At 57.1% G+C, this 22,941-nt stretch overlaps 1 protein-coding gene across 1 annotated transcript; it reads left to right on the forward strand.

Annotated features, from left to right (window-relative positions):
- Nucleotides 1-377: 377 nt before the first annotated feature.
- PRRX2 (paired related homeobox 2) lies at nucleotides 378-22,497 on the forward strand. Its single transcript, XM_030461266.1, is given in 11 exon segments — nucleotides 378-401; nucleotides 404-475; nucleotides 477-584; nucleotides 586-628; nucleotides 20,283-20,328; nucleotides 20,330-20,465; nucleotides 20,638-20,722; nucleotides 20,725-20,815; nucleotides 21,337-21,362; nucleotides 21,365-21,421; nucleotides 21,424-22,497. Coding segments are annotated over 11 exon segments (735 nt in total). The 3' UTR covers nucleotides 21,471-22,497.
- Nucleotides 22,498-22,941: the final 444 nt, after the last annotated feature.

Here is a 22,941-nt window from a genome sequence, read left to right on the forward strand (position 1 = left end):
GTGGGGCTCGGCCCCTGGCAGGGGGCAGGTCGCGATGCCGGGGGGTTGAGGGGGGGGGGGGGGGGGAAAGAGGGGCCGCCCCGCTCAGCTCGGAGGCAGGGGCGTTTGTTTGAACAGCTCCAGAGCAAAGAGCAGGGGAAGAAAGTTTGGGGCTGGGAGCGTGGTTTTTTTCCCCAAGACGTCAGCACAAGGCGGGAACAGGGGCTGGGGAGGGAGCCGGACTCATAGGGAAGCCGGCATTTTTCCACACACCCCCCCATTTAAAAAAAAAAAAAAAAATTTTTTTCTTTTTTTTTTTTTCTTTTGGGGGGTGGGGGAAGTGGGGGAACGGGGGCCGGGGAGCGGCCCGGCACCTCGGGGTGGCTGGGGTGGGAGCCATGGACTCGGCGCCAACCTTCGCCCATGGACAAGGCCGTTTGCCCCAGCGGCCGTGCGCGGTCCGGAACCACCCGAAAATCCTCAAAGCCGGAAAAATCTTCAGCGTCAGCCACCTCCTCGACCTTGGAGGAGGTAAGCGGCCGGTATGAACGGGACCCCCTCGGCCGTCCCCCAACCCGCCTGGTGGCGGCAAAGCCATGCCGGAGCCCTTCGGGAGGCAGCAGCGGCAGCGAGGCAGCACCCCAGGACGGTGAGTCCCGCCGCCCGGGATGTGCCGCCCCCGGTTAGGGGGCAGCTTTGGAGATGGGGTGTCCCCGCTATGTGTCCGGACCGGGCACCGCGGACAATAAGGGGTTCGGTGTGTTCCCCAGCAACGGTGTGGGGGGGCATCGGGAGAGGGAGAAGGAGACCCCCGGTCGGGGCGAATGGAAGGGGTGCTGACACCCCGACTTCTGGGGCAGAGGGACATGGCACCGGGAAGGGGGACATCGTACCAGGGGACTGGGATATTGCAGCGGGACAGATGGATATTTGCGCGGAGAGGGGAACACCCCGGCGGGGCCAGAGGCACCGCACCGGGGGATGGGGACACCGCACCGGCTGCGTCCCCGCCCGCCACCGGAGGTGCCGGCTTCGGGACAGTCCCGGGCGGCCCGGTGAGTGCCGGGGATCCGCGGCCTGCGGGATCCCCCCTTCTCCCCCTGGGATCGCCGTCCCGGTTTCCCGTCCCGGAGAGTGGAGCCGGCCCGGCGGGGCCGTAGGGTCCCCTCCCGGTGCCGCCCGCTGCGTTACTCCGGGCCGGTAACACCGGCGGCAGCAACGGGCCGGCGGGGGTAGAGTCGGGACTGGGAAATGGGACGGGGACCGACCCGGGACACGGGTTCGTTGGGCGATTTTAACGGGACACCCGTGGCTGTCGCCGCATCGGGCAGCGCACATCCCTCCCGCGCCGCTCCCACGGCCCCGGCGCATCCCGGCTCCGGTACCCGAAGGACGAGGAGGATTCGTCCGTCCCTGTGGCCAAAGTCCCGGTCCGGGGGCACCTGACAGCCCCAGATCCCCCCTGGAACCGAGTGTCCCTCGGGGAGCAGAGGGCAGGCAGTGATGGAGAAGGAGGCAGAGTGTGGGCTTGCAGCCCCGACAGATTCCCTTCCACTCGAGGGGCCCCTGGGGGTGGGCATCCCCCAAGCCTGCCCACCGGCTGGGTGTTGGTATCCCGAATTTGTTTTCTGGAGCCCTGGAGCACAGCTGACCCTGCCAAGGGCCTGACCCGGTACGGAGCCACCGGGGAAGCTGTGGGGGTGGAATGGGCTCAGCCATCCCAAAGGTGAGAAACAGCCCCATGCAGGGTGCTCCCTGTGCTCCCTCCTCACCTGCATCGTTTTCCCACCCACCTCTGACACCCTACACAACCTTTCCCTCCACGGAGAAACCCCTCTGAGCCCCCACCCCCCAACCTGCCTCCACTTGGGGGTGCTGAGGGCTGGGTTAGGGGCTGGGCAGTGCTTTCTGGATGGATCTGGTATTTTTTGGCGTTATTTTCCGCCCTCCCCTCCTTCCCGTTCCTAGGGTTTTGGGTTGTGGTTCTTGCATTGCCTTCCCTTTGGGACTGTGGGGAGGTTTTCACCCACGGAAGGGACCTCTGGGACACAACAACACACAAACACACAGACAGAGTACAGCGTGTGGGATGGTACAGCTTTTGGAAACCCAGCCAGCAGCCAGCTCAGCTCAGCTCAGGGCTATTTGCAGAACTGTGGAGAAACCATCACCCTGTTGAGCTCCTAATGCACCCCAAGGAGGCTCAGTGGAGACTGTGAGTGATGCAAATACCAGAGAGAAAGAGAGGCAAGGGGGCTGGCTGAACCCCACAAGTCAATTTTTTCACCCTAAAAGTCCATTACTTCAGGGGACAGAGGCCCTGTGGGGGTTTGAGCTGCTGATCCCACCATGGGGGATATTCCATTAGCACCTTTCCAGCGTGGTTGCAGTGATGACACCAACAGATCTGGGATTTTTCCAGCAACTTATCCAGGAGTGGAAGCATTTTCCCCGCCTGGAGAGAGAGAGAAATACCTGAGTGATGGGGACCGAGAGCAGCGAACAAGGAGAGAACAAGGAAACAGTGAAGAAAACCTCTGTGTGTGCACACATGGACCTGTGACACCCGTTACCCACTGCCTAAACTGGGATTCAGTTTCCCAAATCGAGATGGGGAGACCCTAAACACGGGGCAGATGCCCTGCCTTGGCGAGCATCAGCCTTTTTGCTCCACATCTGTGATGCTCTCGGCATCAGCGTGATGACAGCAGAGGAACTTTTACTGGTAACATTAGCTTTTATTGGTATCCTTGAAGTAAACCAGCCCCTCAGCATTTTCTCATTGTCTTCTCCAGCACCCTTGTGGTTTGTTTTCCTGCCAGATGCAAGTTTGGAGGCCCGCAGGTCCGTGGTAGTGGTTATGCAAATGGACCCACACGTACCATGTGCAAATGGCAGTGTTCTGTGTAGGATGGGGCTCTGTGCTCAGGTTATCAGGGTCATTGCTCCCGTGGGATGGAGGAGGAGCAGCCCCAAGCCTGCAGTAAAGCCATTGTCACCCCCTCTGTGAGGCAGAGCCAGTGCAGGGATGCTCAGCAGACTGCAGCCTCTCCCCTTCCCCAGGTGGAGAAGCAGCAGGACGCTTCTGGACCCGAGGATGGCAGAGCTGGGAGGAGCTCAGGGCAGGGTTTTATTCTTTGCCAGAGTGGGATTCAAACTCCCCTCCTGCCCTCACTCACCATCCCCATCCCACAGCCCTCCCCACCAGGGACAGAGGGGGGCAGTCCCTGGGCCATCAGCACCCCATCTCCTCCAGGAGCAGCCCCTCTGGCGTTCCTTACAGGGCCGGCACATCCCTGCCTGCTGCACCACGGGGGACCAGAGCAGTCCCCAGCTCCCTCTGCAGCTCAGCCTCTGCCTTGGCCCAGCACCAAACTGGTCCTGAGGGCACCCAGCACATCCTTGCTGAGCATGGATGCAGATCCCACCTTGCTCTTGTGACACCCAAAAATTAAGAGGCAGGAATCACCCAAGCCGAGCAAGAGCGAGGAAACCCCAACAGGATCCTCATCTTCATTATCATCTTCATCCTCCCCTGGAGCAGAGCAGAGCAGAGCAGAGCAGAGCAGAGCAGCAGCCTCCCCTCCAAAACCTTCCTCACAACTTCTGAGGTCTTGAAAGCTTGTTCACCTCCTTTCATTAGACTAACAAATAACGTGTAACACGAAACATCTGTTAACAACAGCCCTTAATGTTCTCAAGATGATAAAGCAGGAGGGTAATTTTAGCCAGCAGGCCTTGACTGATGCCTTTTCAAAACAATGAACTTACTTTTGGTGCCGGCCTGGGATGGGAGAGGGACTCGGGTGCTGGCTCTGGTGGTGGCTTCGGGGCTGAAAACTCAGGAAGAGTCACTGGAGTCATGGTCAGGCTCAGACGAGGAGCTGCAGCCACTCCAAAGGGATCCTGGAGCCCAGGACAGACACACGTTGCCTGTCTGGCTGCAGCCAGGTGATGAGGAGAGGAGGGGGGGTGGTCCCTGAGCACCCCATTTGCAGGGCAGCTCCTGGAGCCCCTTCCTCAGCCCCAGGGCAGCCAGGACCCCCTGGCCCACACCAGGGTGTTGGGTTGGTGCAGCAATGAAGAGAGAGGAGGAGGCTGCACCCGAGAGGGCAGTGGTTATTAAAGTGATGTTACAGCAAATTGGGGTTTAATTACATAAATGAGGGGAGCTGAAAAGGGAGAAGTGAGGCAGGGACCTGGTAACAGTGGAAAAAGGGAAGGGACTTGCTTTTGGGGTCAAGTGGTGGCTAATTACCCCAAGCAGCTCCCAGGGCTCTGACACCATCCCCCTGGCAGGACCATCCCAGCTGATGTCCCCATGGGAACCCAGCCCCAGGGTTGTGCTGCTGCTGGCTCACAGGACACATTTTTGTGTCCCAGATAGCACCTGTCCCCTCCAGAGAGGAGGCACAGTTTGGGAACACTTCAACCCCCCAGCTGTGGGGACAGGAGGCAGGCCTGGAACACTCTGACTGCAGAAAAAGGGATGGGATGTGCCCCAGGGTTCATCCAGGCATGGACCTGGTGCAGCTGGCACCTGCTGCAATTAAACAGTGTCATTAATTAGTGACACCTCAGGGAGGGACATGGCTGGTGGGACCTTGACTCAACCCCCACAGTTGGTGAGAGGCTTTGAGAAGCATCTGCAGCTCTCCAAGGAGATTCCCTCATGCTTTTGTTCCCAAGAGGAGGAGACATCAGAGGTCCTGGCTCCTCAGGGTGGCACCAGGACCTGCTCAGAGTGACACCTGGCTCCTCAGGGTGGCACCTAGCTGCTCAGGGTGGCACCAGGACCTGCTCAGCCCAGCCTAAGGGTTGATGTTGGAGGTGGGACACGACCCACCTGTGGGGTGTGGGGTTTACAGCACACATGGTCCCACGCTGCTCTCCAAACCAGCATCAGCTGTGGGTGCCCGGGCACAGGAGTCTCCTTTCCCTCTCCATGGTTTTCTCCCAGGCTGGCAAACCCCCTGGAGAGCAGATCTGGGGAATGGTGGCATCCAGAGCAGGGGGGAGGTGAGCAGTCTCGGTCCTTGTAAGGCCAGCGCAGCCGGGCTGGGGTGGCACCCGGGACAGGACCCATCCTTGCATGGGCCACGACTCTGTCACCTTCCCGTCCCCAGAGCCTGCCTGGGGACACCTCCCTTCCTGGGGAGCTTTGAGGGCTGCAGACCCTAAGACGTGAGGTTTATCTTCGTGCAGGAGTGGTACCCACAGGGCTGCTGAAGCAGGACGGGAGGGGACAGCAGAGTGAGGGTGTGCCCAAGACCAGCACTTGTCTTGTGCCCGGTGGTGGCAGGTCCCGAGTGTCGCATCCATCAACGCGGAGGGTGTGGGTGCCAAAAAACCCCTCCCCGGCCCGCCCCCAGCCACATTTGTTAGCGCTTAGCTGGGGCTGGCAAACAGGGGAGGGATGGATGCAGAGCCTGCTGTGTCCCAGTTTACCCAGACACTTCCCAGACCTTCACCCAGCTTGGAACAAAAAAATGCTCCGGGGACCAGACCCCCCCTGCACCCCTCCGGCTGCTGTAGGGGACAGCCCCAATTTGCAGAATGACCCCTCCAGCTGGGTCTGTCACCCTGTGACACTGCCACGGGACCTGCATGTGGCCCCCTGTCCCTCGGGTGGGTGGAAGTTTGTCCCTGGCTCTTGCTCATCCAGACACCATGGGGTGGGGGGGTGTGAGTGATGCTTTTCCCCATGGCATGGGCAGGATGAGTTGGGTGACAGCTCTGCCAAAATGAGCCAGAGCAGCACAAAGCCCTGCCAGGACAGGCAGGGAGGGACCCTGGGGTGGGGTGACAGTTGGGAGACCCCAGGACTCATAGGGCTTCTGATATGGGGGTCCACCCTGGTCCCCCCACTCTCTGCTTCCCTGTCCCTCCAGTCCCCAAAGGTGCCACTCACACCATCCCCATACCCTCAAATTTGGGGGGGGGGGGGGTAGGGGGTGCCTTTGCTGGGCAAGCCCAGGAACCAGAGCATCTTTGGCTGGGCCAGAAAGGCAGGAAAATCACTTCCCCCCTAACTTCTCACCGCTGGGATTTTCCTCCTCTTGACACCTGCAGTGAGCCAGGTTTTTGGCAGCGCACTGCTGGGGGGATGCTCCTTCCTATCCCCGGATTTTTCCAGTGGGGAAGGAGCTCAGGAGCGTGGGGCAGAGCTGCAAAAGCCACCTCTGACAGGAGCTGGAGGGCACAATATGGGGTGTACCTCCATGGGGGCCATGGGGGCTTTACCCCACTCCCCTATGGCCCTGGCAGCACCCACTGATGTGCTCTGAGCACAGCCATACCCAGCCCAGGAGGGTGCCAGGGCAGGGACACCTTGCCTGTGTCCTGTCCCCCCTCTGACCCCCCAGTCTGTTATGTCTAGCTCGACCAGGAACAGCTCAGTGCAAGACTATTTTCCCCTCTCCTTTTGGGGCTGTTATTTCAGGGAACGGGGCTGATTCACAGGAAAAATATGAAATTTCGACTCCGTGCAGGCAAGATGGGTGAATTTCAACGAATCAGCATTTTAGGAGAGCCTGGCGTGTGTCTGGAGCTGGGAGGCTGATGAAATGATTTGGGGCTTTGAGGCTGCCTCGTTAGGAAACCCTCCTGATCACCCTTTCTCCTGGCACTGCTTTCCTTCAGCCACGGGGAATTATCCTCCCAGTGAGCCAAAGGGATGGGGTTTAAAGGAGGATGGGATCTGGGTGCTTTGGGGCTTTGGCAGAGCCTTGGTGTCCCCTGTCCCTTCCCTGAGGCACAAGCAGTGGCTGGAAGGGAGTTGTTCTCCCAAGGATGATGGGATCCCTGAGCCACGGGGGCAGGCTCAGAGCATCCTTTAAAATTCCAGGGCAGTGGTTGTGGCCAGGCTGAGCTGGAACCAGGAAAGGATTTGGACCAGGTTAATGCCAATAATTTTTTCTTTTTTTTCCTCTTGTCTGAAAAAAAGCAACTGGGGAGAGGGTGAAAGTGTAGAGGGCAGAAACAACCACCCCTGCCCTGCCCTGCTGCTTGCATGGGGACAGCAATGCAGCTCAGGGAGGATGGACTGGTTTGGGAATTTCAAGGTGGTTTTCCAATGCCTGTTTGCCAGCGCTGCCACAGCACTGCAGAACCTGGGCAGCTTTCCCATTGGATGTCCCTGAATTTCTAAGAATCAAAAAGAAAAGAAAAAAATAAATCCCACCCTGCCCCATTCCCAATGTTCTCGCTCACCTGAGGGATGCAGGGGCTGTGGGAGAGGATTTCCAGCCTTCCCAAGGAAAAATGCCCTTTCCCAAACACTTCCCTGCCCTCTGCTTCCCTTAGGATAAACCTGTCCAGCTCTGGGGACACGGCTGAGGGTGCAGGGGGTGGGTCTGGTGCCCACCCATGGGACATCCCCCACCCACAGCTTGTGCCGGCAGCTCTGGCTGGGGATCCCATAGGAGGGAGGTGGGGGGTTAATAGGATGCTGATGTTGGAGGGCTGGGAAAATTGTCCCAGCCTGAGGACACACACAACCCATCTCTAGGGAAAGATAGGGTTCCCTCACCCCTCCTCACCCCCCCAGAGCCCACACCAGTGGCTTTGGCTGCAAGTCCCATAGGGGGGGAATAAGGATTAAATAGGATTGCTGGAGTTGGGGGAGATTGTCCCTGCCTGGGGACATTAGGGGTACGGATGGGGTCTCCCTGGGAATGTCCCCAGCCCTGCACATCTCCGGGTGCGAACAGCAGCTGGGGAGGGGGCATTAATTAAGCGGAGGCCGTAACGAGGCCACAGCGCTGGTCCTGCACCCGGGCTGGGGGAAGAAAGCTTCCAGGAGATGGGCAGAGCCGAGGATGGGGGTGGGACAGCTCAGGGCTTTTAGGGGACACCGCAGCCTTCAGAGAGCAGAAGCAGCCGCCGCCGTCTCCTCCCCTTCCTTCCCTCCTCATTCCCCCCCCTCTTGGAGCGCGTATAAATAAAGCAGCTTTTGAGCTGCGGCTGAGCGATGGCTGAGGAAGAATGTCGGGGGCTGTTCCAGCCTCTGTGTCTCGGGATGGAGCCTGTGGCTAAGCCGGCGCCAGGCAAGCGCGTTGAAACCAGATGTGGAGAGGCGCCATCCTCCCCCACCCAACCCCAGGGCGGCCGCTTCACACGCGAGGAGACTGCGGAGCACATGGCCGGGGAGCGGGGGTGCGGGGGGTGCGGGGGCACCCGGCAGGGATGGGGGGAGAAGGGGTAGAGGGTGTGGGGGCACATGGCAGGAATGGGGGGGGAGAGATGGGGGGGTGCAGGGGGCACATGGCAGGAATGGGGGGGGAAAGAGGCAGGGGCAGGGGGCACATGGCAGGAATGGGGGAGAAGGGGTGAGGGGCACATGGGAGGATTGGGGGGAAGGAGTAGGGGGTGGAGGGGCACATGGCAGGAATGGGGGGAGAGCTGGGGGGGTGGGGGCACATGGCAGGGATGGGGGGGAGCTGGGGGGCACATGGCAGGAATGGGGGCACATGGGAGGATTGGGGGGGAAGGAGTAGGGTGCAGGGGACACATGGCAGGAATGGGGGGAGAAGGGGCGGGGGGCACATGGCAGGAATGGGGGAGGGAGAGGCAGGGCATGTGGGGGCACACGGTAGGGCTGGAGAGATCGGGGTGCTAGGAATGGGGAGAGCTGGGGGGCTGCGGGGGCACATGGCAGGAATGGGGGGAGAAGAGCTGGGGGTGTGTGGGGCACATGGCAGGGCTAGAAAGAGTGGGGGGCTGGGAAGGGGAAAGCTGGGGGGCTGCAGGGGCACATGCAGGAATGGGGGGGGAGAGGCAAGGGGTGCAAGGGGGGCACCTGGCAGAGCTGGAAAGAGTGAGAGGCAGGGAAAGGAGAGTGGGGGGCTGCGGGGGCACACAGCAGGGCTGGAGAGAGCGGGGAGCTGGGGGGGTAAAGCCAAGGGATGTGGGGGGCACCCGGCAGCATTGGAGAGGGTGGAGAGCTGGGGGCCAAAGTGCCAAGGGGTGTGGGAGCCCCACAGCAGTACGGGGGGGTTGAAGAGTCGGGGGTGCAGGGTCAGAGTGGGGAGGTGGAGGGGGGGAAGCAGAGCCAGGAGATGTGGGGGACAGGGTGGGCAGAGGGGTTGGGGCAGCAGGAGAGGTCACCCCAGGGTGGGGCTGCACCCCGAGCTGTGCAGGGCACTGGGGGCTGCATTGCACCCTGAGCTGTACAGAGCAGTGAGGGGGGGGGGCAAAGGGGGGTTTGCATTGCATTGCTCTTACCTCTGCCTGTGGCAGCTTGCTGTGAGTCCAGGGGAAAAGAAGAAAAGAAAGAGAAAAGAGGAAAAAAAAAAAAAAAAAAAAAGAAAAGAGGAAAAGAAAAGAGAGGAAGGAGTTAAAAAAAAAGGGCAGCAGGGATGTGAGAGAGGCAGAAGGATGGATGCTATCCCACCAGAACAGCACCCTGGGGATTGGTGCTCTGTGACCTGGGTTCTCACGTCCCTGTAAAGGTGTGAAGCAGAGTCTGTCCGTGGTGCTGTGGAGGGGACGTGGGTGACATGGGGATGGCCACCAGCACGGTGCTGGGCTCAGGCCAGGGCAGCCTCAACACTCCTTCCTCACAGGTTTCACTTTCTTGGCTGGGCTGGCCACATGGCTGTAATTTAGGGGTTGTAAATACCTCTGGGGATTTTTTTTTTAAATTAAAAAACATAACTGTTTTCATTTAAATTAAAAGACACTGAGCATTGCTATTAGTATTAGAGGTTTGTAAAACTTGAAACAAATGTCAACTACCAGGCCCTGTCCCCTTTGTGAAGCCTTCACGTGGTCAGCAGGGGCTGGTACCCACCTGGGGTTAAAATGTATGGATTGGTATGAAAATGCCCAGAGGTCCTGAACTGCACCCCAGGCCCAAACCCTGGTGCCAGCCTGCTGCCCACTTTGCTTCTGGCTGGGCTTTGGGGTTCATCCAGCAGGGTTCCAGCATGGTGTGACAGGGACACAGGGTGGGATGAGGACTTAGGGTGACAAGATCAGGCTCTCAGTGCCACTGGGTTTTGCAGCAGTGGGACTCCAAGGCAGCTGTCCCCACCCTGCTTATCTCTGAGGTGTCCCCTGCAGCCAGCACCTGTCCCCAGCAACCTGCCTGCCATCCTGGTGTCCTGTAATGCCATCCCTGGTGTCCTTCTGACCCTGCCATCCCTAATGTCCCTGTAGTGGCATTCCTGGTGTCCCTTCTGACCCTGCCATCCCTAATGTCCCTGTAGTGGCATTCCTGGTTCCTTCGTCCCTGCCATCCCTGGTGTCCCTGTAATGCCATCCCTGGTGTCCTTTCAGTCCCTGCCATCCCTGTGTCCCTGTAATGCCGTCCTGGTGTCCTTCTGTCCCTGCCATCCCCACTGTCCCTACTGTCCCTTGTAATGCCATCCCTTGCCCCATCTGTCCCTGTCATCCCTGATGTCCCTGTAATGTCATTCCTGTGTCCCTTCTGTCCTGCCATCCCTACTGTCCCTGTAATACCATCCCTGGGTCCTTCTGTCCCTACCATCCCCACTGTCCCTGCCATCCCTGGTGTCCCTTCAGTCCCTGCCATCCCTGATGTCCTCTGTAATGCCATCCTGATGTCCCTCTGTCCCTGCCATCCCTGGACCCAGCTCTGCTGTAAGACCTGCAAACAGTTAACCACCACAGGCTGGGTAAAAAAAAAAAAAAAGAAAAAGATAGGAGCCACTTATTAAAAGAATGTTTTTACAATAAATTTGGCGAGAGGCATCGACCTCAAATGAAACCAGACCTGAGGACAGGGATGCTGCTCTCTGGTGAGGGTTTCCAGGATGTCTGTGCGTGCCTGCACCCACCAGGGTCTCCTGGGAGTGGTGATGGGAGGAGATCCCAGGGGGCTCCTGCACCCTGGCCAAACCTGCCCGTGTCCCCTGGCCAGAGGGACAGGAAGGGGCTGGGGAGGTGCTGGCACTTGCGCTAAAATGGGTGCTGTGGCATTTTGGGTGGTGTGTGAAAAACACCTGATTGGCCTCAAAAATGGGAGGGGAGTCAGGAAGGAGTGGCAGAAGGGACACTGGGGGGTTCCCAACATTCCCCCCTCCTTGGCAGGCCACAGTGGGTAGCAGTGGTTGGGTTTCAGTGCTGGAGGTTTGCCACCTCTCACGAGGGGGTTTTTGCTCATAAATTTCAAGAAACCATTATTCTGGAGGGCAGACAGGCTGGGATCACCATGGGGAGCACAGAGTTCCTGCCACCCAGCCCTGCCTGATGACTTTTGGTTTCCAAAGGTCCCAGGGAGCTTTGCCACCAGGGTGCTCTGAAGGCACCCACCCACCCAGCTCCTTCCCCACCCCCTGGGGAAAAAAAAAACCACTTTGCAGTGAAGCTGAGTTTTGGTGAGCTCTGCAGGCAGCAGTGGTGCTGCACAAGCCTCATTAGCATTAATTAATAACACATCCCCTGCTGGCAAAGGGGTACAAACCGCTGTGTGTGGGGGAGCAATGGTGGCACCTTTTGGGGCTCTAAAATATTTGCAGGGTGGGGGAGAAGCAGCATCTGCTACAGTTAACCCCACATCAGGATCTGTCCCAGCATCACCCACCTGGCACTGCCCATCCCCAGGGCTTGGGTAGCCACTGTGGCCACCCCTCTGCCCAAAGACTGCCCCAAACCCCAGTGTTTTGGAGGAAGCCCAAGGTGCCCCTTTCCCTGTGCCAGTTCACCCACCTGCTCCTCAGGTCCCTGCTCTGCTGTTTTTCCATGGGCACAGAGGGTCCTGGGCAAAGCTGGGAGGCTGCAGGGCCAGGGGATCCATCCCTGGGTGAAGTGCAGGGTAGACCAAGTCCTGGGCTTGTCCCACCATGAGAAGATCCCCTGGGCAGGAGAGATGAAAGCAAAACCCCCAGGTCAGTGCCTGCTCACTGGGGAGGCTCCTGGCAGCTGGTGGAGAGCCAGGACCTTTGGTTGGTCCCCAGGTCCCCACAGGTCAGGGGCTGGCAGGTTGGTGGGAAACCAAAAAGTCTCAAAATGCTCTGGCTCAGCACTTCAAACCCATCACCAGGTCTTGTCCCCAGGTACTTGGATTGGGCTTGCCAGATCCTTCCACCTCCAGCCCCGTGGCCACCAGCATCTGGCCAAGGAGCCCTTTGGGGTGGCCCAGCCTCTCAGAGCATCCCTGGGCACAGCATCCCCCACATCCCTGCATCCCTCCTGTCCCCCCTCTTTGGCATTTGCAGGGGACATCCTCTGACCAGCACCATTGCTGATGAGCTTTTGGAGTCTTGGGGTGGCCCCAACCCCATCTGGATAAAAGGAGACCCCAGGAGGGTGGGAACCCCCTGGAGCTGTATTCTCCTTCCATCAGTGGGGAAGATGCCAGACCACGACCACAAATCCACCACTGTCCCCAGTGAACTAACAGAGATGAACCTTCCCCAGGACGTTTTTTTCCTTGCTCTGCCATCCTGCAGGAGGGAAAACCAGGGCACCCAGCAGGCAGCAGCACCCCATCTCATCCCCCCTCATCCCCTTTGCAGCTCCATCCCTGCCAGGACCTGACACAATGAGGGCCACGGCAGCGCTGGAGCTGGGACAGCCCATTGTGTGGGGCTGTGGTTGAAGCCTCCCCCAAGCACACAGGATGCTCTTGGCAGCTCCTGAAAGCCCTTTCCCAGGGCTGGACTCACCCTCTGCACGGGCACAGCCCCAGGAGGGAATTTTGGCTTGCAGATCCCTGAGGCCAAGGGATGCGCTCAGCATCCGGGGTCCCGGGCTGGATGCCCTGGGCTGGTGCCACTTGGGGGTGGTTACAGCCAGGCAGTCGGGACCCTGGGGCCCTGCACAATGGCTGCTGGGACACAGAGGAGCCAGGCAGCTGGGAAAGGACAGCCAGAGGCTCTTTCTGGAGCAGTTGGGTTCAGGGGATGCTGGCAGCACCAGGCTCTGGGAGCTGGATCCTGCTGAAGGGCTGGGATGCATCCAGGAGAAGCTCAGCCTGGCAGCAGGATCTGTCCATGTCTCCTTCTCCAAGGTTGTTCCCACCCCAGGCAGAAGGTTGGGGGTGGCATCATCTCCCCAGCTGCCTGGGAGAGGGGGAGAATTTCTTGTGCTGTTCAGCCCTCTCCACCAGACCCTCACAGCCAAAGATGTTCCCCAGCTCCTTCCTGAGGCTTCACAGCATCCCCTGGACCCTTCCTCCTCATCTGGGGAATGTGGCTGCAATTAATTCATTAAATGCTTCCAATGACTCAGGATTTGGCTGTGCCAAAGTGCCATTCCTTGGTATGGTACCATTCCTAGGGCTTGGCCTTGGCTGGGCAAGCACGAGCATCCATGCAGAAGGCTCTGGCATGCTGGGAAAGGCTGTGAAGTCTTTGGGAAGGGCTTGGCACTTCCAGAGGTTGAGGCTTTACCTGCTGCAGACCATGGCAGCCCTGTGGGTCTCACCTTTCAGGGCATCCTCTCTACATCCCAGTGCATGACTCAGCACGGCAGGTTTCCCCTGGCTTCTCCCATCTGGTTCTCCTCTCTTCACCTTCTGCCTTCATCCCTCTCTTCCTCCCCTCTTCACTCTGACATTTTCTGAGCCTGTCTGTCTTGGGTTTTCCAGCAGAAAAAACACCTCAGCCCTTGCTGAAGAGCCACCTTTAATCCACTCCTGGCTCTCACCTGTGAATTTGGTGGCTGCTGCTGGGCTGGGACTGTCCCTAAGGGAGAGACAGCATCCTGCAACACAGGATTCCTCCTTCCCACGTTCCTTCTGGTCCCCAGAACCCAGCTAAACCCCACATTTGCTGCATTAATGACGAGGATGAGCTGGGAAAAGGCTGTGCCACAGCTGGGTTGCAAGCCCAGGTTGGACCCCTCCCAGCTGTGCTGCAGGGATGCTCAGCCAGCCCTCCAGGACTTCTCAGCTCAGATTTTTTGTCAGACAGAGCACAGGGTGTGCCCAGACACCACCCACCAGCCCGGGGCATCCCCACGGAGCTGCAATCCCAGCTCCCGGAGGTGCAAAGGGAGAAACCTCTGGATTCAGGGACCTCAGGCTGGGCAGCCCTGGGATGGATCCTCCCAAAACTCAGCTCTGTGCAGGGCTGGGGGCAGCAAACCACGGAGCTGGGTGGTTTCTGGCTGGGGTAGCAGCAGCTCCATAACCATAAACCAGGCTGCTGCTGCCTGTCAGTGAGCACGGGCTAAGGCCCCCCCGGGACAGCTTTGGCCTCTTTCTCAGTCCAGGCTTTTGCTTCTCCTTTTTATTTTTTTTTTACCAGAGACACTTTTCCCCAGCAAAACTGGCAGGCTGTAAAAACGTGTCAGCGTTTCAGTTTTTTCACAATTAATGAGGTGAAACATCCTCGGAAACATTCTGCTGTAATGTTTCTCCAGTAGCTGGGACTTGCCCCTCTCTTAAATTTTTCATGTTCACTGCTGCAGCCGAGAAAGTTTCCTTCGGAATCAGCACATTTGGACCACCCCCTTCCCACCCCCCCAACTCCTCCTTGGTTTCAATCCCCACCTCCCGGAGCCTCTGGCATTCCCAGGGTTTTTGGAGGCTGGGGCTGGATGCAGGGGAGCAGGGAATGGTGTTGGGGCAGGATGAGGAGGTTGGAACTGGATCCTGGCAATGGGGAACTTGGCAGCCCCGTTCCCCAGGGATTCCCTGGCTCCTTCTTGTCCCCAGGATGGGTTTGGATCCCTAAGCAAAGCCTTGTGGCAGGGTTGGTGGCCCTAAGGGTAGTGGGGTGAAACCCCAGAGAAATGAGGGTTACACTAATAAGGTTTTGCCCCCAAGCTGTGATGGTCCCCACACCCACTCCAGCCTCACCAGTGGGTGCAGAAAAGGCACCAAATCTGGGACACCCAGCCCCCAGCTCCCCCCAGAGGATCTGGGGAGATTAAAGACCCACAGTGGCAGCTCCCACCATCACTTCTGCAGCAATCCCTGTCCTGCCAGCAGGGATGAACCCCCAAACTCCCCCCCCCCGAGGGTCCCTTCAGCCACATCCTTGCTTGGAGGTCCCCCAGGCTGCCTCCAGCCACATCCCAAGATGGGGAATGCTGCTGGGAAATGGTTCAGCTGCATTGAGCTGCCCAGTTTCGGGTGTCTTAGGTGGATTGGGATCCAAAGGAGCCCAGAGAGAGGCAATTCCCAAACCTGAGACCTTTTCCTTGGAGCCACCCAAAGGGAACCTTTTCCTCCCCATCCCAGAAATTAAGGGAAGAAGTGAAACAATTGCACATGAAACTCTGGTTGGACATCATCAGGGCTCTCCTCGTTTCCCCTGAGCACAGAAAGGGATGGAGGGAGTCCACATGTTTACCGAGAGACCCTGGGAGAACCGACAGACATTGTTTTTCCAAAGGATTTCTTGGCTGTAAAAAGCTTCCACCACCCCGTGGCTTCCCTGATGAAGGCCCAGTGTTAATTTGTTAAATCCACATCAAGTGCCCGGAGAACCCGTTGTTTATTTTCCCTAATTCAGCCGGCTGAGATCAAATTGGGGTTTTATTTGTTAAGGATAAACTTTAATTAATAAAAGCTATTTATTTGGTTTCGAGCCGGCCGCAGCCTGAGGGTCAGATATGCCACGATCATTATTTCAAGTAAAACAAACCCAAAATGTCTCTCAACAGCTTGAAAAACGAAGAAACTTAGAGGGCTGAATTTATTTGTCTTAGGAAAATTTACAGCTAATTCCCTCCAGGCTATTCCAAACCCTTAAATTATACCCAAGAAAAAAAAAAAAAAAGGGGGGGGGTGGAAAGAAAAAAAAAAAACAAAACCAACAAAAAACCCATTCCAGGCAGAGAAGGGAAATAAATGGTACGAGAGGTTTGATTATTTGGCTGGGGAGGAGGAAGGTGAAAAAATGTAAAGCTTAAAAGGTCTTTGGCAAAGTGCTCAGCAAGAAATGGAACGCGTGAAATAATTGAACAGCAGAAAAGTCTTTGGGGGCTGCAGCACAGTGGAAAATGAAACACTTTGGAGGGGATGTGGCCTGGGTTTTTTTTTCTGCAGGAGAGGCTTGAACTTGGTCCCTTCTGGCACAAAAAAGAAAAAAAAAAAAATAAAAAGAGGGAGATTTGCACCCCAAAGCCAAGGGGCAGAGCTGGAACCAGGAAACCCTTTCCCAGGTCACAGGGGGTGTTTGTGGCATCACCTTGGGACACCCCAGCTTTTGGCTTGCTGAGGTGACCACCCTGGTCACCATGCTCTGGGATGAGCATTTTGCCAAGAAACCCCCCAAAACTGGGTTTTCTGCTCCACAATGGAGCCCAGTGCCAAGGAAGCCACTCCCAGGGCTGAGCTGCTGGGATGGAGCATCCCTGCCTGGGGACACCGTGGTCCCCAGGGCTCTGAAGTGGATCTTGGGGTTGTTTATCACACGTTGCAAGTCAGAGCTGAAGCCTCAGTGAAAATCTAGGGTAAATTTACCTCTTTACAGCCCCAGGAGGCTGCTGCCAGAGAATGGGGCCCTGCCAGCATGGGCCCCCTTGGCAAGCCCAGGCTGAGCCCTACCCCATGGAAAACTGATGGAAGTAGAGTGGGAAAAGGCAGGAGCTTGGGAAGTGGGTTCCATGAACCTGCAGAGCTCTGCCCTGTCCCTGCAGAGGGGACAGGACCAGTTGCTCCCCAGTTCCTGCATAGAGAAAGGTCTTGGGGTGACTCCCAGCCCCCACCCATAGGGCAGAGCTGTGTTACCTGAGGTTGGGCAGCACAAAGGGAAGGCTGGAAGTTCCTGGAGCTGCATCCAGGCCCTCTTCCAAACTCATTCACATCATCAGTGAAGAGACTTGTGGCTTTCCTGATGTCTTTTTTTTGGGAAGCACACGGGGCCCGTCCTGCTCTGCTCAGACCCCCTGTGCCCCCCTCTCCCATCCTCCCCCAGCTCAGCTTTTGTTATTCAATAACATTATCATCACCTCCCCCCAGCTTTCCCCCTTCCCCTGGGTATTTTTTTTCCTTTTAGAGGAAACTGTAATCAGTGGAAGATAAATACACCAAAGAAAAGGTGGCTGGGGGGCTCAGGAGTCCTCTGACCTCGGGGTTGGGAAATGGAGCCAATGCCTCCAGCCATGCCCCAAAGAACCCCCCCAAATTATAACTGACACAAGGCAAAGCTTGGGATTTCCCCATATCCCACCACCTCCCCCAAAGCAATGTTTTGGGGTAAAAGGGACAGCAAGGAGCTGGTTTTGAACTTGGTGTGATTCCAAACTCTTATTCCTGAGAGCTCATCAGGGGGGGAAATGGTTTCTGATTTCTCCTCTAATATGTCATCAAACTCAGTTAAACCCAAATCCTGGGGCTGGCAGGGATGTCCCACCCCATCTCCTGCTTCTCCAGCTCTGCCCACCCAGTGCTCTGGGCTGCCCAGTTTTGGGGTTATTAAAGCATCTTCAACCAAAGGGATCCCACCCCACTTTGCCCTCTGTAAAGCTGCCACCAACCATCAGGGGGACATTTGTCTGGTCCCCAAACCCACCCTGGCTGAGCTAATGGGGTCAAGGGCTCTGTTGGTACCAAGGCTCATCCTTGAGCAGAGGATTCCAGCTTGGAGCTGCCAAGGGATGGAGGGGAGTGGAAAATGAGGGGCTGGGGAAAAGACCAAGCTGGAAGGCAAAGGTTTCTGTGGGGACTGGGGAGATCTGAGCTACACCAGAGGGGTTGTGTTTTAGGGGAGGTGTGAGAAGGTGGGGAAGGGGTTTTGGCCACCGGTATCTGCCAAGAAGGTCCCTGGAGCAGGATCTCCAGCAGAAGGAGGTCCTTCCATGAAAAGCAGCAATAAGGGCTGAAGAAAGTGGCCCAACCTGAGCACAACCCAGGGCTTGCAGCTCTCCAGGAACCCCCAGCACCCAGGCACATCCTGGCCCAACCCCATCCCAGCCCCCTGGCAGCCCCATACAGGAATTGGTTGGCACTGCCCAGCTCCCACTTAGCTCTTGGCTCCGTGGATTTGGGGAGACAGAAACCAGCCAGAAATGGAGCCAGATCCTATGGAGGTGGTGTGAGAGTTAATTTAAGAAACCTTTCCTCCCCTGCGTTGCTTTCAGCCAAATTAAAAGTGGGAGAGAAGAAGAAGCCACTTATGGAAAGCCCTGCAGCCAGGTTTTAAATTGGGGAGGGACCAAAGGGGGTTCATAAATGTTATTTATACATTTACTGGAGTTCTGTTGAAATCATTGCTGGTCTGCTGGGGGCAGTGGGTGCCCTTGGTGACGCCACTTTTTGAACCAAGCCCTGGTCTCTAATTTCCCCCTGGGGTGGCCCTAAACCCTCAGGGAATCATCTCTTGCCCTCTACATCCTGCAGCCCTTCCCAGCCTGATGGTTCCCATTTTGGCTCCCAGAAAACTCAGGGAACAACCATGGCTGGACTTGGTGTATTTTAATCCAGCAGCTTAGCTAGCTGAAGGAAAACAGGACCAAAAAAGGAGTTTAACTAAAAGGGGCAACTGGAAAGCAGAGACTGGCAGAACATTTGAAGCTGCAGGAACCAAGGGCTGGAGGAATCTGGAGAATTTTATTTGTGAGCCTTTAAACACAAGGGCAGGGAAGGGCAGTCTGTGGTTTCCTGGCTGGGAAAGGGTCTCAGAGCCACAGGTATTTTGGTATGGTGCCATCCACCATGTCTTTTACCCAACCAAGAAGGCCCTGTCCCAAATACAAGAGCACAAGTGTTTCCAGCCCAAAGGATCAAGGTCCAGAGGCACTTAGGACACAATAAAAGAGCCAGAGAAATGATGGTGGCTACAGAGAGGCCCTGGGAGGTGGACAGAGATCCTTTTCCTCCCTTATCATCATCCAGAGAGGTTCTTCCCTCCTCATGGTTTCAGCAGTTTGTCCCCATCATGGTCAAAAGGATGCAGCATCCCTGTGTGTGCCTGGGAGGTGGCCCAGGTGCCACTTCCATAGCCCTGCAACTCCTCCCAGCCCAGTTTCATTCCTTAATGGCTCAGGATTTTAGAAACACCCAGTTCCTGATCCTGGCACTGGTTCTCACCATAGCAAAACACCAAAAAACCATCTGAGCTTTCCAGGAGGCCACTTCCAGCAGGTATTGGGGTCTTTCTGGTCCTCATGGCTCCTCTGAGGATGAGACAGCTCCCAAGAGTGCTATACTTAGGAAGAAAGGACCTTAGGGACTCGGTGCAGAACTTATTGGTAGAGATTTAATGGCCTGAATAATTCAGAATTAAGGCTCAAGGAGGTTTTTCTGGTCTTAAAGATCATAGAACCCATAGTTTCCTCTTTCTCAACAGCTCAGCAGTGCCTTGAAACAGGAGATTTAATATTCCTGCCCTTAAATTTTTGCTTGCTGAAGTATCATTTCCAAACCTTGCCATCTATTTAATAAGTATCAAGATAGCTCATTAGCAAATCCTTTCTGGAGCACACTCAGGGAGCAGTAATTCCTCCCATCGTGGCCTCTGCAGTGATACAGAGCAGAAAAGCCCAATATAACCCTGCCATGAATCAGAACACCATAAAACCATTAACATTTCAAATAATTCCCAAATACTTTCCACCAGTAGGTACAGATTGGATCCAGATGCTTCATTAGAGAGGAAGAGTGAACCAGTACCCCCAGAACACCAGCAAAACGTGTTCCCCATGAGCTCTTTTTGCAGGCAGCTCCTTGGGTACCACGGGGAAAGACCCCAGAAACTTGCCCAAAACCTGATGATATTCTTGACAAAGAGGAGAATAATCTCTCAGCCTGGCTGCAAGCTCAAGATCAATACTGAGGAACCAAACTACACCCTGAGCTTCGTGTTTCCAGGAGCCAGAAATAAACCCGGGAGGCTGAGCTCAGGGAGATGTGATGGGGTTTGCGTTCAGGCTCCAGATCAGCACTGGAGGAGCAGATGCTCAGCTGCAGCCCTGTGTCACCTTGAGGACATGGCCATGGCTCCAAGGGTGTTGAGAGGTGTTTGGTGCTAAATTTCCATTGCTGTCCATAAAAACTTGAGCTGAACCTTCAGCAAAACCCAAACCCAAGAGAATCCGTGGCCATGGCCCCATTGAGAGGGGAGGGTCTGAGACGCAGTCCCAGAAGTTTTGCCCCACAGCCCACTAAGACTGGTGTTTAAACTCAGGTCTGGGTGGTTTCAGCCAGACACGAAGCCACCAAAGATCTTTCAAATATTGGGTTTCACTCTTTAAGGTCCAGCAGGTGCTGAAACACATTTTGATTCTCAAGGAGAGCACGGGGCTGCTCTGCTCCTCAGGGAATCCCAGGTCCCACAGGGATCAAGGCAGTGCAGACCCCCAGAAGGGCTTGAGCTCAACCAGGTCCCTGCGTGGGGTCTTACATGGGTCTGGTTCTGATGTGGCTCTCCTGTGCTTTCCCACAGGTGAGAGCCTGAGCCCAGGCCGTGGGGCAGCCAAGAGGAAGAAGAAGCAGGAGGAACCGCACGACCTTCAACAGCAGCCAACTGCAGGCTCTGGAGAGGGTTTTTGAGAGGACTCACTACCCTGATGCCTTCGTGAGGGAGGAGCTGGCCAGAAGGGTGAACCTCAGCGAGGCGAGGGTCCAGGTGAGCAGAGATTTGTGGGGGAGAAACCATCACCCTCTGCCTCCTCCCCAGGAGTAGGGGCTGTCCCCTCTCTCATCTCACCTTCCACATGACCACAACCTGTAGGAAGGATGCTTGGGACATCCCTGCTGGCACAGGTCCCCCCACTGACCACTTTTCCCTCCCCGTGCAGGTCTGGTTTCAGAACCGAAGAGCCAAATTTCGCCGCAACGAGAGGGCGATGCTGGCCAACAGATCAGCTTCACTCCTCAAATCCTACAGCAAGAAGCTGCCATTGAGCAACCCATGGCACCACGACCCACCACCCTCACCCCAGAGTATCTCTCCTGGACCAGCACCTCCCCATACAGGTAGGTGCAGGCACTGGGGAGAAGGTGGCCATGAGACCACTGGCCTGGGGACTACCCCAGCACCCCAGGAGCACAGCCCTGTGCTGAGGACATGGGGGGTTCTGTGGGGCTCATCTGGCTTGCTCTGGGAACCTCTTTCAGCCCCATCTGATCATCCCCTGCCTGGGGCTGGGCAGGCTTCCCTGTCTCCATGCATTTTGGGGCTGGAGCAGGGGCCCTGATTGTCGGCCAGGGATTCACTTGGCCTCGTGCTGACCCTTCCCACATCTTGGCACAGGAAGGGACACGGGTCCCTTCTGGTTCCCAGCTCCCCACATCCAGCCATCTCATCCATAAAAGCTCAAGGCAGGGCCTCCTGGTGCATAGTTTGAGGGGTTCCCCACATAAAAATGCTGCAGCCTTGAGTGCTCTTTTGGGAGAGGTCTCCCAAGGGAACCTTCTGGGAAGCCAGCGGGACCCGTGGGGTGTGGGGACTCCTCAGTGGGCCCTGGCCTCATTCCTCCCCTGCTCCCTCCCCACAGCACTGTCCCCTCCTACAGCTCCAGTGGACCTCAACCCCCACCCAAGGGTGAACATGGCCAAACAGCATCGCCAGCCTGCGCCTCAAAGCAAAGAGTTCAGCCTCCATCAGAACCAGGTGCCAACCGTGAACTGAGCAGGGCAAAGCCCTCCCTGTGGTCTCAGCTGGGATTCAGCAGGAGCACCCAAGCCAGTCCAGGATTGAGTCCACCACCCACCCACCCCACTCATCCAGTGTCTCAGCACCTCTTCTTTCCTCTTCCCTTCTGAAGGTAGAGTCAGTCCCAAGCTGCAGGACACAGCACACAGCCACATATGGAGCAGGACTGGTTAGGAGCTGGCTTTGCTGCACACCCCTATAATAAAGGCTATATATACACACACATACCCCCCGCCGGCTCTTCGAGGACAGACAGACTTGCCAAGGGAGCAAAGAATTTGCTTCCAAACATGGAAGGATCTTGGGACTATTGGATTTGACCAATTTGGGTATCTTGCCCGGAGAGCCAAAGAGTTATCGGGTTTTCTCCTCCCGCGGCGGAAGGGTCCTGAGCCCACCAGCCCATGGTGCTCAACCACACCTTCTGAACCCGACCCACACCTTCACCTCCTTGTGCATCCCATCTGCAACCTTTGGGAAAGACTTTGAATGCCAACAGCTCATCCTTGCCATGGACTGTCCCCGACCAAGCACCGTGCTGCTTGCATTTAGGAGCTGCCTCTCCCCATGGCATTGGGATTTATCCCATCCCGGAGGTGCCGGGAGGGTTGGGGCATCCCGGACAGATTTTCTGGGAGCTTGGAGCATTTCCTACCAGCTGGAAGGAGGGGGGATGAGCACGGCCGGTCCCCGGCAGGCACCACTGCCCTGCCTGGGTGGGTTTGCCAGCGATCCCGCAGAGCCCCAGGGCATTGAACCAGCCCGGGGAAAGAGCAAATTGGAAAAAGCTGTTGGGTTTCAGCTGAGTAGGCGGCTCCCAGCCCTTCGTGCCAACGGCAAAGCAGAGGCTGAGCCTTCCGGAGGCACAAACCCTCCCCCCTCCCGCAATGCCGCAGATGTGCGGGGCTCTGGGGCTGCCGGCTCCGCAGGGGGGGGGGGGGAGGAGGCGGGGGGGCTGCTTTCGGTTTTGCTGAAAGGAAATTGGTTTCCACCCTCCCCCCGCCATCATCCCACCCTGCATGCAGCCTGCTGAGGGCTGGGGGATGGGTGCAGGGTGGGCAACTTCACCCCGAGCTACTGGGGGGACCCCCCAGCCTGTGGGGCTGAGCCGCAGAGGACCCCACGGGGGATGAGCCAGAGTGATGGGGATTTTTACCTTGTGGACAAAAACCCTCTAGAAACCAGACCACCCTTTTCCTCAGCCATTGCTAAGAGCCACCAGCCCAGCCCGGGGACCACCCAGCTCAGAGGGTGGCCTGGATGGAGGGACACCAGCCCTACCTGCCTAGAAGGGTTTAGCCCCCTGGGCACTGCAAGAGTAGAGCTGAGGAGGAGCACAGATCATTGCTAAGCTGCTTCTGCAGATAAACACCCTCCAAGAGTGCCCAGGCTGAAAGTGCCCAGCTCCAGGTGCCCACCTGAGTTCCCACTGGTCCCAAGAGCATCC

The sequence above is a fragment of the Calypte anna genome, chromosome 17 (genome assembly GCF_003957555.1).
Source record: "Calypte anna isolate BGI_N300 chromosome 17, bCalAnn1_v1.p, whole genome shotgun sequence".
Lineage (NCBI taxonomy): Eukaryota > Metazoa > Chordata > Aves > Apodiformes > Trochilidae > Calypte > Calypte anna.